The sequence below is a fragment of the Adiantum capillus-veneris genome, chromosome 2 (assembly GCF_014529385.1).
Source record: "Adiantum capillus-veneris isolate H3 chromosome 2, ASM1452938v2, whole genome shotgun sequence".
NCBI lineage: Eukaryota > Viridiplantae > Streptophyta > Polypodiopsida > Polypodiales > Pteridaceae > Adiantum > Adiantum capillus-veneris.
The window spans coordinates 180088522-180102436 of record NC_140932.1 but is presented as its reverse complement, the minus strand read 5'-3'; the positions used below and the strand labels follow the sequence as shown (position 1 = coordinate 180102436).

The window sequence follows — 13915 nt, the reverse complement described above, 5'->3', positions numbered from 1 at the left end:
TGACCATTCTCAGCAATGATGCTTCACAATACACAGATACATCATACAATCCACAGGACACACAGACAATCGTTAAGAGTTGCACTCTTGTTGCCCGTACTATATAATCAAAACCAGAACAACTTCAATAGGTAAGCACCAGCCAAGCCACCCACACCACTGCCTCAATTTAGCACAAGCCAACCCACCCACACCACCTTCATAGAGTAGAAACTTTACAGAGTATCCACTACAAAAAACAAGCGCCAACAACCAGCACATAGATGAAGCTGTGCCTTATCAGAAGAGACACCTTTATAAGTTTGTTGAACACAAGCACAACAACCCCTCTCATCTACATGCTAAACTATTCACCTTAGGCTGCTACATATTCAATCGCAAACAACAGTTAAGCAATGCAAGCACTCGCATGATGACTTCAAGAGCCCCATGTGAATGCAAAGCCTGCTTGATAGAGAGGCATCCAGGGCTCGAGGGTCTTCTTTGTACTTCACAGCTGCTGCACAAGAACAGTGGAAGAGTTTGTTGTTGCGGGAAGGTACATGTCCTGCCCATTTTTATGTGTAGATTACCTCGCAACCAAGCACCATTCATTTCACCAAAACTCCCTTCATCTTCAACTACACAAAAGAAGACATCCGAAAATCTCCATTTACCCTCTCCTAAACCTGCTCCCAAAAGAAAGTTTTCAGTGAAGGAATACTCCAAGCTCTTGGAACCAGCTTTGGATTAGATCTTTGTGCTTTACTCAAGAGTAAGAACATTCTTCTACCTTCTTCACTTCATGAGTTTATGAGCCACCTTATCAATTTCAATCTGTGTAATCAATCAGCCGTAACATCTTTTCTTGACATGCAGCCAATCCGAAAATGCCAAAAAGAAAGCAAGCAAACCATACACCAGCAAGGTCTAAAGGCAGCCGACTACATGCATCTGATCTTCAACAACATTCCCACATCACATCCCCACAAAGCAAGTGCAAGAAGAAAGTGCAATTCATGGATGAGAGTAGAGACAATGTCTCTCCACCAATCAGAGACCGACATCAAAACTTCATCGTCCAACCATCAGCAAGACAGCAACACCGACAGTACCATAAACCTCTCTCCACATCACCTAAAACCACCAACAAGCCAACATCATCTGCAAGTAAAATCAAACCTCTTCTTAAACAAGCAAAGCCCAACTTTTCAAAAAGGACATCACCAAACACAAGGACTTCATTGACGAACCTCACAAAAGCTGTTCAAGACAGTGCATGCCACTTGCCAACTGAAGGTGAAGCAGAACTGCCAAAGACTCCTCATAAAGTCAAGAAACGTACTGTTTTGAGATGGACAGAGCTGGATATGGCCAAGGCATTGCAAGCGCGTGAAGACGGCCTGTCATTAAGAAAATGCTCCTTGCAATTTGGAATTAGTAGATCTGCTATAACAAATTGGGAGGAAGGGAGAACTCAGAAAAAGAAAAAAGGTCCGCCAACTCAGCTGAGTAATGAGGAAGAAGATGCTTTGCTACAGTGGATTTTTTTAAAATGTGAATCAGGACATGGAGTTTCTGTCTTGGATGTCAAACTCAAAGTTGCAGAAATATGTCAAACGAGGCATACAATGTTCTCAAATGGAATTCCAGGCAAGAGCTGGTGGGAGGGATTTCGCAGAAGACATCCTAACCTAGTCTTCAGAGTTTCCGAAGGGCTAGACCAATCAAGAGCTAGCAGGTTTAGGCTAGAAATTGTTAAGTCACTTCATGAAAACCTTCTAAAGCTATACACGGAACACAACTACCCACCCACCAACATATGGAATGAGGATGAGACAGGTTTCCAAGGCTCTAGGGACAAGGGCATGAAAGTTCTTGCGAGAAAAGGAGCAAAAGCAGTGTATGGAGTCACATGTGATTCTCGCGAGTGGATGACTGTACTATGCTGTGTTAATGCAACAGGTCAAGCCATTCCCTCCTACTACATTTTTAAAGGAAGCCACATCACAAGTAATTACATTCGGCATTGTGAGCCAGGGGCAGCAATGGCCATGCAAAAAAAGGCTTGGATGACGGGAGAACTTTTCCAAGCATGGTTGGAGCACTTCGACAATGCCATAACTCAAACCATCGGTAAGTCTAGTAGACATCTTCTAATCTTAGATGGGCATGGCAGTCATGTATCCCTAGATGTAGTAGAAAAAGCTAATGCTGCAGGAATCGACATCATCACCTTGCCGGCTCATACCTCACATAAGCTACAACCTCTAGATGTGAGTGTTTTCAAGTCATTGAAGGTGCAATTTAGAAAGGAAAGAGACATTTGGCAACAGAAAACTTCATCTAGGCAAGCCACAAAAGCAGAACTTGCAACAATTGTTGCTAGGGCTATAGAATCTTCTTTCACAGAATCCAACATCACTGCTGGCTTTCGCGCAACAGGTATATGGCCTTTAAATTTATCTACAGTGCACTTTGAGGGCATGCCAAGCAAGCACATCAACATAGTTGAAGATGAAACTACGGAAATATTCAGAGAGGAGGATAACATCGAAAATCTATCTCAAGTACCCAACACACCAATGCAGCCAAACATAGAAGACGAAGCAATAATTGCTTTGAACAACATGGCAGCACAGCTTGACGAAGACATATTGAGAGAACCTGGAGAGATAGCCACACCAATGACCTTCACACAGCTATTACAAGAAGAAGACATGTCCATCTTTCAAGGGCCTTCACAAGAAAGATTGTATACAGCCAATGATGAGAATGCAGGTAATGTACGTTTATTGGATTCGGACTATTCTTTTGGCAGCAATGATGCAAATTCTACACATGCAACTCAATCAAGAATGCAAGGTCTTGAAGATGAAAATCAAAATCCCAATCACCCCTCTCCACCAAGGCAAGCAGATAATAGTCAACGTTTCATTGATCTTTTGAAAATACCAACCACGGAGGTATGCATAAGGCAAGTGCATTGCGAAGCCTTTGTTGACTACACGAAGAGCCTGATACTCACTTCTACTCAGTACATGGAAAGTATGAAAGCTAAAACCGCAAAGAAGGAAGAGATAGCAAAGACAAAGGAGACAAAGCGCTTGGAGAAAGAGATGAAAAAAGCGCAAACTATAGCAGAAAAAGATTCAGCAAAACAAAGAAGGATCGAGGCACAACAAGCAAGGAAATCACGCAAAGTCTGGGAGGCACAACAGCAAGCTTTTGAATAGAGATTACGTTCAATTCTATGGGAAGGTGGACCTACATATGACCTTTACATAAGGCCATTGCATGTCCCTAATCCATATCATGCATTGGCTCGAAGGCAAAGATTGGACAAAATGCGAGCCCGACCTAGTCAACCATCGACTGCTTTTTGATGCATCAACAACAAACTCTACAATCATGTTGCACTTAGTTCTTTTAGTTCTTTTACACCAGTTTAATACTGTAACTACTGTTATGAGTTTTGCAATGTCATCTCTTGGACTATACCATTTTGGTCTCCATGCTTTTGTCGACCTATGAGTCATGTATTCATCTTGACGGAATATATATGCAAAGTTTCATTGCCTTGGTTTAGCTTCGTTGTAATGCACATTTTGGAACATACAAAAAAGAAACAAACCATACATTGTTGAGTGAATACGAAGCATCACCCATATAAAAATGTTGCTCTTGAACCATACATTGCTGAGTGAGTATAAAACTCACCTGTATACTTTGTTCTTAAAGGTCTCATCGCCATGTTGTTGGTTGATGAATCTGGGTTGTCTTCTTGCGAGGAGGGATTTGCATGCCCCATATGTTGCTTCATCATCTACTAATGTTGCCCATTGCTGTTTCGTCATCTGCTAGCTGTTGCCCATTGCTGCTAAATAAGTGAGTATCAGTATCCGTCTCAGTCCACTAAAGGAATTTGCAAGCAATGCCTACTGATGAAATAATTTACATCACATTACTTCATGCATGTACTGCCTTCCATGCACTCACAGTTTAGCATATCGCCTTACCTGAAGCTTTCAAGCTGGGGCATCTTTCAGCATTGCAGAGCGTAACTAGAAGCAAGGGCATGCTTTGGCCTAGTGGAATACACTTGCAGTTGAGGTAGTGAGTCGCTGGGAAGACTTTCGCTGGTGCTTGTTGTGCATGAAAACAGGCTTGGTATGCGGTGCTTCCTGCGCAGAAGCTCATGATGTGAAGGTCGATATGAAGTAAAATGAGAATTAAAAGAATTGGCTACTGAGCCTAGTGTGTGAGGAACAAGGGCTGTACCTGATTGCCTCCCGCAGCTGTAAACATGAGAGTCGACGAAGTTGAAGTAGACAGTGTAGAGTGTTTTCCCTTCTTCTTCACACTTCCCCCCCGTACACAGGGTCTGCCCCTAGCTCGCTCTTCACTGCCTTGGCGGAAAAATGACCTCATAGGGGCAAGCCTTGGCCTCGTGGGATGCACAAGTGGAGGCGTACACCATGCACGGTGGATGGGTATTCTAAGCATGAAGTTTAATAGGGTCATCAAAGCTTACAAGCTAGATAAGACTCGGACGCGTGTCAGCTCAAGCGTGGCTCTAATAACACGCTTAAGAGGTGCTTGAGTAGTAAGTGCTGGCTCTGCAAGTGCTTACCTACCACGCCTATATTGAAAAGAGGGTGGACAAGTGGAAGGGGATCCAAAGTGCTATTTTTCATGCCCATTTTTAATACAAAGGAATCTTTGTTTTTCCCAAATAGCCCTTCTCCCATCACTGCAACACATTCACCTTCTTTACTAGTGTACAATGAGATGCAGGGATCCTGACCAATACTTTAAACACCCAAAAACACCCAAATTTGACCCCTAAACCAAACTTTCCCCTTAGGTGGCCCTAAGTTGGCCCCTTTACCCTACATGCTTCGCTTATAGAGAGAGAGAAAGAGAGAGAGAGAGCGCATCATTTTATTTAAAATAGAAACTGAAAATGCTTTCAATAATTTGAAAGAAGAGAAATATTCAAAAGTTTTCAATTAAAAATATAATCCACGATGTGGGTGCTTTGTTGGACTCTCTCACTTTACCACCACTCAGAGACAAAATTAGTTTTCTTGAATTTTCACAATTTACAAAAAAATGCATCCTCATTTCTCATTTTTCAAAGGAAACGTTCATCGTCTCAACCCTCAAGTTACAATGAGTGTCCTTATGCACCATAAAAAAAATTGTGCTTTTTGAAAAAACAAGTGATAAAATCACAAGGCCTGCCAATACATGGAACGAATTAAGAACATGAAAGGGGAACACAAAACTACAAGAATGGAAGTCACATTGATCCATAAAGAAAGTGATTTGCAGATTACATCATAGAATGTTGACTTCAATGAAGGATTAAAGAGTAGCAAAGTGGTAGCTTCTTAGGATAAAGGCAGGCATAGAATATGGAAACATGGTTTCTTTTTGTGGAGAGGATGAGGGAAGAGAGAGATGAAGGGAGGAAGGGAGGGAGGGAGGGAGGTATTAGAATTATTTAGGAATCATTAGATGTGTGGATGAATAACCAGACCAGAAGCAAAATCGTGTACCTGTGATGAATGATGTAGGGGGATTTTTAATCCAAACATGATCGAGTTTTGAGTTGTACATAGTGGTTACATCATGGATTTGTTGTGTGTAGCCATGTGCTTGGAGTTCTCCTCCAAGTAATGATATTGATTGTTTGTGGGCTCATTGTCTACATTAAAATCTCCGATGATGACACTCATTTGTGTAGGATTGGATTGTTGCAACAAGGGATAGAGTTGTGTCACCAATGCGGTTGAAGATGTGTTCGGTGATTTGTAGACGCATATGATTTCCCAATCAAGGTGTTCATGGATGGCTAATATAACTTAAATGATTTCTATCCCTGGAGCTAGCAGTGTGTTTGCAAAGTGGAGCTTTATACTAGGCTTGTAGTAGATTGAAACACCAATTTTTTTGTGGTGATGGATATGATGAAACTCTGGTGCAAGATCATTGGAAGGATTTGTTTGCTTTGTTTCTTGAAGGCACAAAATGTCAGAACTTGTAAAATTCAAATCCTCTTTGATATGTTTGAGGTATTTGTGACTAGAAACGATGTTCAACGATTGAATGATATGATGTGTGTGTTTTGTATGTGAATGGAAATTTTGTCAAATATTCCCATTTGGCTTCATTGTTAAGGCGTTCAAGCTCATCAAGCACAATTTTGTCGACTTTGATTTGAGTTGGATGAATCGGATTGAGAATGTGGAGGTTTGATGGATCTTTGATGCGGGAAAGAGTTGTGAAGACCAATCCATGTGAGTTTATTAATGTTGGATCAAAGGCTACTATGCTCATTGTCAAGCCTTGCGACCTATGGATAGTGCGTGCATTCGCTGCTTGTATTGGAAATTGAGTTCGGGAGACAGTGTTTAATGCATTTTTACCAACTTGAAATTCTTTCATTGTTTGAAAAATTGGTGTCCATTGAGGGTTAATGGAACTGGTATTAAGGTGTTGGTTCATGTGTCGTTGTTTGGAGCCTGTTGAGGAATCAAAAAAGTCTATCCATGCAACAAGACAGTTAGCTCTACTTTCTATGAGTTTCAGAATTCCATCAGCGCCATTCACAAGACCATCAAAAATATCGATATTCCCAGCACAAAGCTCAACAATCATTCCTGCTTTAAGCTCTAAGGTTGAGGACAAGCCTGCTGTGTTTTGTGGGTTGTTTGGCACAACAAGGTTTTTTGAACAAGTTTTATGGTGGTTGTCTCTCGCATGGATTATGTATGGGTGAGTAGGCAATTCTTCAAAAACAAGTAGGCAATTCTTCAAAAACAAGTTGATTATGCGAGTCCTTCAAGTTATTGGTGAAGTATAAATAGGGTGTTGTCAATTTGTTAGAGGCTTTATCGTGATGGTTGGTATTCAAGAGAAACAAATCCTCACTTGTGTGGTTTGCTTTGCGAATTCTATTGAGAATGGCAATGAAGTCATTGACTGATTGACGCATTGTTTTTGTGAGCTCGTGGCATTTTATATGGGTGAGCCAAAACGAAGGTGAGAGGAATTGCAAAGAATCTTGTGGCTCGCTGAATATCCAACGATCACGAACTGGGCTTGCTTGACACAAGTCACCACAAAAGATGACATCTAAACCCCTGAATGGCTCTATGTGATTGTGCTTAATTGACCGCAGCCTTGTGTCTATGATACGCAAGAGCCTATTTCCAATCAAAGAAGCCTCATCAAACACAACAAGCTTGAGATTTTTATATAGTTGTGAGAGCTCGGCAAGGCTCTCAGAAGAAAGAGAAACATTTGGTTGGAAGACAAGGGGCAAGCACAATGCTGAGTGAATTGTTGTGCCTCCAAGGTTGAAAGCTGCTTTTCCTGTATATGCCATCAACAATGTTGAGGGAAGATCAACATCTAATTCAAGAGAGGCATTGTAGTGACGAATCAGGCCTTGCACAATTGTTTGCAAAGTGAAATTTTTCCCGCTCCCGCACCCCCAGTCAAGAAGAGATGGATTGGTTGAGCTGGCTGCAGCCGCTTCCTAAGCATAATGTCATCAAAAAGGGAGCGTTGATCGATATTCAACTTGGACACAAGTGAGTAATATTCCTCGTTACATAATGCCAATTTTCGAAATGTTGGTAAGGATCTTGTGGTGGGCTTGGTTGGTTGAATATCAAGGCCCAACTCATATTTGTATGACTCGTTATGCTCAGATCTTGAGGATGAGGGCAATGAGAATGTTTTAGTGCTTGTTGCACCAAGTTCAAGCTTAGAATATTGTTGACGATTCGCATCTATAATTGCACAGTTTGTGGTATATTTGTCTTTCCAACAATCAACACTTCTCTCAAAGGTTTTCTCATCGCCAGTAAATGGGAGGAAGAGTAAACAAAGCTCATGGAAATGCTTCTCTGCATCTTTCTCCAGGTTGAAGTTAGCATATCGAATGACCCGAGATTTCTTATACTTGCGAGTATAATCACGAACACATTGATAGTTGCTTGCATAATCAGCCAAACATATGTGTGCAAGGTTATCTGGACGATTAGTGTACTTTGTGACAAGATCATCAAAGAAAATGCTAGTATCATCAGGATTCAAAGTATTCAATGCATCTCTTCTTTTCAACAATAATGTACGTTGGCTTTCGAAGTCTGCATTAATAAAGACAAATTGTCTGCTAGCACTATGCAAGGGCAACGAAAGAGAAATATATGTAGCTTGTTGTGATGTCATTTCTTGTGTATTGATCAAAGCATAGCCAATTTTTCTCAATCGATCCACCGTTGGCACATTTGTTTTCTTGCAATCTTGCAATATGTGCTTGATTGTTTTGCTTGCAGTTGAATCATTTTTTGTCATATATGATGTGAAATATGCAGTAGCGCCATGACCATTGAATATGAATTGAATGTCAATGTTTGCATCCCATAGACTACATAGCTCTTTGTTGAAATTGTTTGTGTAAATGTCCTTTGGATGTCTTTTCAAGAGTAGTGTTGGCTCTGTGATGGCCACCGAAAGGGACTTAATGTACACTTCTTCAGTCATTCCCAAAGAGGTCAACCATTCATCATATGATGATTCCGAATCATGCCCAAGAGCAAGCAATTGATCGTCAATGCGTTTTTTATTGATTAAAAGTGCTTCCTTCTCTGTTTGCGACACCGCGATTGGATATAGAACCAAAGTTTCTCGTGAGGGTGATCGTGGGAAACCGAACTGACAAAAACGGCTGCACCCAGATTTTCAAAATGTTTTCATTTTTTAATGCTATTTGATCTACAATACAAGTTTGGACTCGAGAGATTGCAACGAAATATCCAAGTTTAAAAGATGAAGTAGGCTTAGCAAAACATCTTTGTTGTCCGGAGATTTACAACTAAATATGGGATCAACATACAATCTTTTACTATCTGCCCACAAAACGAGGTTGCTTGCCATATTTCAAAAAGTTTAGTACAACACGAAGAAATACAACTAGCAGATTTAAAAGCAATCACCTGCCCTGACTTGTCAATAGTGAACTAACGAGCTTTCTTAAAGTTCAAGAGCGAAGATTTTAACTCAACCAAGCTTTTCTTGAAAAGATGTAAGAATGGACGAGAGAATCCCAGCACAGAGTCAACTACAGCACCTTGTAAAATAACACCAAGAGCCTCTCTGTCTTGAGGATATAATTTGGCAGGTAAGAGTGGTTGCTTGTTGATTGTACATTGTCTTCCACAAGAGTAGCAAAATGGATTGCTAGCTTGGAGACTTACATTCAGTCCTTTGCATATACCACAAGAAAACTCCACATCCAAGCTGTTTACACTCACAATCTCCAAAGTCCCAAACACCTACCAATTCAACATTTACCAATAAGAAAAGAAACAGAATTTTGTTCAATGCACAAGCACAAAAGTTACTTTCCTTCCAAAACCTAAATTCGAAACTTGCTTATGCAAGTATTCTTGAAAGAGATCATCCAACGAGGAAGGGAGTGGACATAAGATTGTAGCATCGACAACACTTAGAGTGTTTGACAAGTGTTTGAAGACGTTGATGTTACGAGCGACGCAAGTGTAAAATCCCTTTTCTTTGACTTCATTCACCATAAGCTGATAGTCGAGGCGTCGTGTTGGAACAAAGAGAAGCTGCCATAAACACAAACATGAGATAAAAATACTAACTAGCTGCTCAAAGCTAGTACAAGACTTACACTTGCTTGGTCACTTGTCCACGGCCCATCAGCAATAGTCAATCGAAAACTAGGAGTGCCATCACTCTTTGTTGCATTCTCTATCTTGACAACAATGAACGCGACAGTAGACACAACCTCGCTAGCATTTGAACTTTGGGATAGCAACTCTTTGATTTTCTACTCTGGATAAAGATAGAGACAGCACTCGAAAGGCTCTACCTTAACAACTAAAGTGGTTGTGTCGGCATACAAGGCCCATAAACAAGTACCACCATCTTTCGCAACAGCTCTTTTGACACAAGTGCCCTCTATACACACATAATCATGAACAGCAAAGGCTTCGATAAACTCTGAGAGGTATATATCGGTCACAACAAAAGTTACAGTATGGCGAGATTCCTTGTCAAGAAGGTCTGCACGCATGTATCTACCAAAGTTAGACTTAGGTATTTTGTAAGTACCATACTTACACATCACTTTGCCTTCCAAAGCAAATCTGAAATTTGCAGTCTCTGACAATTCGGAGATAGCTAAGTTTCTTAAGGCAGGAGTTATGGCCAGCTGCGAAGTGAAACATTCAGCATTGAGCTCGTTTTGTGCTTCATCTGTTTTTTTTGTCAGAGATGACGAAAAAGAGTTATCTGCCAAACACCTAGAAGCTTTACCTAAACATAAACATTCGTGTGAGTAAAGAACTCAATCCAATTAGAGAAAGCAGCGGGGAATTACCTCTTACTGAGAGCTAAGCTTTTTGCTAAGCGGAGAAGACTCTGTGGATCGATCCTTTGGAGCCAAAGGTGACACATCAACACCAGTGTTACACTTCGCAGTCCCAAGAGACTCTTTGTGTAAGAAGGATGCTTCTATGCGCTCAGGTTCAAACAATGAATCATCCAAACTAACATCTACGAAAAGATGCTCAAGTCAATGCTCTAGATCATATGCTCAAGGTAATCACAGCTCAAATAACATTTTGTTATGCAAAGTACTTACCATTCATGTGAGTATCCATTGAAGGAGGAAAGTAAGTTGCTAAGCGCAAACACCTTTCAGCAAGACGACCTTAAGCTTAAGTAATAGCATATATAGTTTGTGCTAGAGATAGTTGGTTATATAGGAGCTGAGGGAGAGAAGAAGTAGTGAGTTAATGCCTCACGTTTACCATAGAGCCAAAAGCAGAGGGTAAAGAAAGTGGATGAAATATCTTCACTCATGAAAAAATCTTTAGACGTGCTGTCTTAAAGACCCGTTTTTGAGACAGCACTTTATTTGAAGGTGTCTTTAAAACCTATCTCAGAATTATTGAACATATCTCACTTTATTTATTTTTTATTTTTTAAATTTTGAAAAGAATTAAGTGAATATCTCACAAAAAATTGGAATTATATAATAAAGATTTTTTACATAAGTTTTGAAAAAAAATCAACAATATATGAACATTCAAATGGCTCATATTTTTTTTAACACACAAATGTCAGAGACTGTAGCATTCATGCGGCTTTGCACGCTACAATCATGATATGCTACATGAAAATTGGCGCTTAACTAATCTATACGGACGGCAACATTATCTTATGTTGCACAAGTGCTATTTCTTTCATCTTGTGTTGTGCGATTCCTAATTAATTCCACCTTAGGTCAATCAACTTGCCCTACCCAATAAGCTCAGACACAATACCCTACATCATAACGCACGTGAATCCGTAGCAGGGTATGTACTTATCATCACAGCTTTTCCAAAAGTATACATCATACCATTGATTAAAATGCTCAATCTATTTATGTTTCATCTCTATTCATACGAAGATGATCAGAAAATGAGTCGACATCACAGCGTCCCCGCCCTATCAAAGCAAACTACACATAAAAAAAGCCTTTATTGATTCGTCTACAGAGGCGTAACAGAACACAAAATACTTATATCCACCACAGAAGGCTATCAAATCCACAGTCGACCCAAGCTTCATAAAAAGAAGCACCTGCATCATTCCAAAGATTCTCCAGCCTGCCATTGGCCCTCTCTCTGTAGTGACCCACCACCGGATAAAACAAGCTCAATGTGTCCTCGAGAGAGCTCTTGAGCAACGAAGACCAAAAAGACATGTATGCAGCCCATGCACCTTACCTTCATTATCACCTTTTTGACTCTAGACCCAGGATGAAAACAAAAATTGAGAGAAGCAGCTAACAGAGATGGTGTGCCATCAAGATGAATAACATCCCAACTGCAATAAGGTATATCAAGAGACCGAAAGACGATCATGCAGGCATACACCGAAACCCATATAAGCACAAGACAATATAACAGCCAGAGAAGATAAAATTGGTTACTCTCATTATATGTGGGAAAGTTGAGTGCCCTATGAGCATTACCGCATCACCATCATATTTGCGGGCATGTTACGAATGCCAACCCACACTGAAGATAAAACCCAGTAAAACAAAACAAAGCAGTTCTGCCATTGCAATCTCATTCTCATAATATGTAAAAAGGGCTGAAGCAGTTCACTCTCATTGCAAGTGCGCCATGAACTATAGCCCATCTGTACGCTTTTCCGACCCATACCCGGAATAAGCTTCAACAGCAATCGTCCACTTTCCCTTCACAATGATATCGCTCAATAAGCCGCATTCGGTTAGGTGAAGCAGTAAATTTGACAAACAGCAAGCATAAAACTGCATCAGCAAAACGACATGTATTACAGTTCTGCACCTGACGGCACAACAGAAAATCCTCCAGGGCATATGACGAGAGGTCTCCATGCGACGAGTGGCGTTAGGATGTAGCATGTTCAACTCTTCGCTCTGACGCATCTGCTTAGACGATTCGCTACACAGCAGAGCGTTAAACCTCAGGCAGAGAACGAGCCCAACACAAAACAAAACCAAACCTTGTCCGCTGTCGAAACAGGGCATCGCATCAAAATCCGCAGAAGTCACGACCTGCCAGGAGCCAAGCACTGTCCGCTGTCGAATCAGGGCATCGCATCAAGAACTGCAGGCGTCACGACGTGTCAGGAGCCAACACAGAAACACAGCATACTACAATTTTTCTTAAGTGAAACAGTTGGAGAAAACAGCGGGCCGCTCCAAGCGAGTATGCCCTTGAGCGAGAAAAGGAATAACACACGCCAATGCTATCCTTGGAAAGCGAGCTCTGCATAACGCTTGCAACTTCCTCAAGGCGAGGCCGCACCCTGTAGAACTCGCCATTGCTCTGCCGCCATCGCTGCAGATGAGAAACAGGGGAGATGTAAGCGAAGAATGAACGTTCGGCCTTGAACTTCAAATGATGAGCTACTCCGCAACCCTAATGACCCTCCAAAAATCATCATAGACCAATAGATAGCCTACACGTCCCCAATCCTTATCCCTACTTTTACCAACCTCCTAGGATACCCATAGAGTAAGGCCCGTGTCACCCTGGGGCAGGCAAAGGTTGGCCAATCCGAGGTGGCGACAAACCATTCGTAGATGAAAAAGGAAAAGTTGGCCTGCAGAGCTTGTCAGAGGGACGGCCTTGCACCCTCGGCTAAGTTCACTTAGCAGCGGCCATTTGCGAAAAGTGCACACGAGAAGCAATATCACAAGCTTTGAGCCCTGTCTGCCAGCGTGAAAGGCGGGCGTCGAACCACTTGCGCTGCTCTAATTCGTTGTCAACTCGGCGCAGCATTTTTTGAAAGGCTCAGTGTGACAGCAACGTCAAGGACCAACTTCAAAAAAAGGATGAGGCGGGCATCATAGTGTGACACGGACCTAACCACATTCCGGAGCACTTTAATCATGCCATATAGTGGTTTTTTATAAAAACTCAAAAAATCAACATAAAATGAATTAAAAATATTTTAGTCAGTAAAAAAGAGAAGGAATCTCTATAGCCTTTGCCCTTTGGGTAGGGCAAAAAAATCTATATCCTTTAACCCATAAGACTTTCAACGTTTCAAGCTTTCAAAGGGAGTCCAAAATCCTTGGTAAATGAGCATACACTTCATGTTTCAAAACTCAAACTCAAGACCTATCCATCATTTAGAGTTACACACTATCCATCATTAGATTTACAAAGATTTACACACTATTAGATTTACATTTAGATTTACACACTATCCATCATTAGATTTACAAAGATTTACAAACTATTAGATTTACACACTGTCCATCATTAGATTTACAAACTGTACATTTAAATGAGTGTCCACTATCTTATTTCAACCAATCATCATTTTTTATCTATCAAAAAAT

The 13915-nt window shown here is 41.0% G+C and overlaps 1 protein-coding gene across 1 annotated transcript; it reads left to right on the top strand.

The window, feature by feature from the left end:
* The first annotated feature begins 869 nt into the window (after positions 1 to 869).
* Positions 870 to 3513, top strand: LOC147464164 (uncharacterized). Its single transcript, XM_086482640.1, has 2 exons — positions 870 to 2765; positions 3427 to 3513. Exons 1-2 carry the CDS (start codon positions 870 to 872, stop codon positions 3511 to 3513), a joined length of 1983 nt encoding a protein of 660 aa, XP_086338766.1.
* The last annotated feature ends 10402 nt before the right edge of the window (positions 3514 to 13915 follow it).

Excerpts from the sequence above, each read along its gene's own strand:
- LOC147464164 (XM_086482640.1), top strand. The coding sequence starts at position 870 with ATGCCAAAAAGAAAGCAAGCAAACCATACACCAGCAAGGTCTAAAGGC. Across the intron at positions 2,766-3,426 it reads ATGATGAGAATGCAGGTAAT|TTTAATACTGTAACTACTGT; the intron begins GTACGTTTATTG and ends CTTTTACACCAG.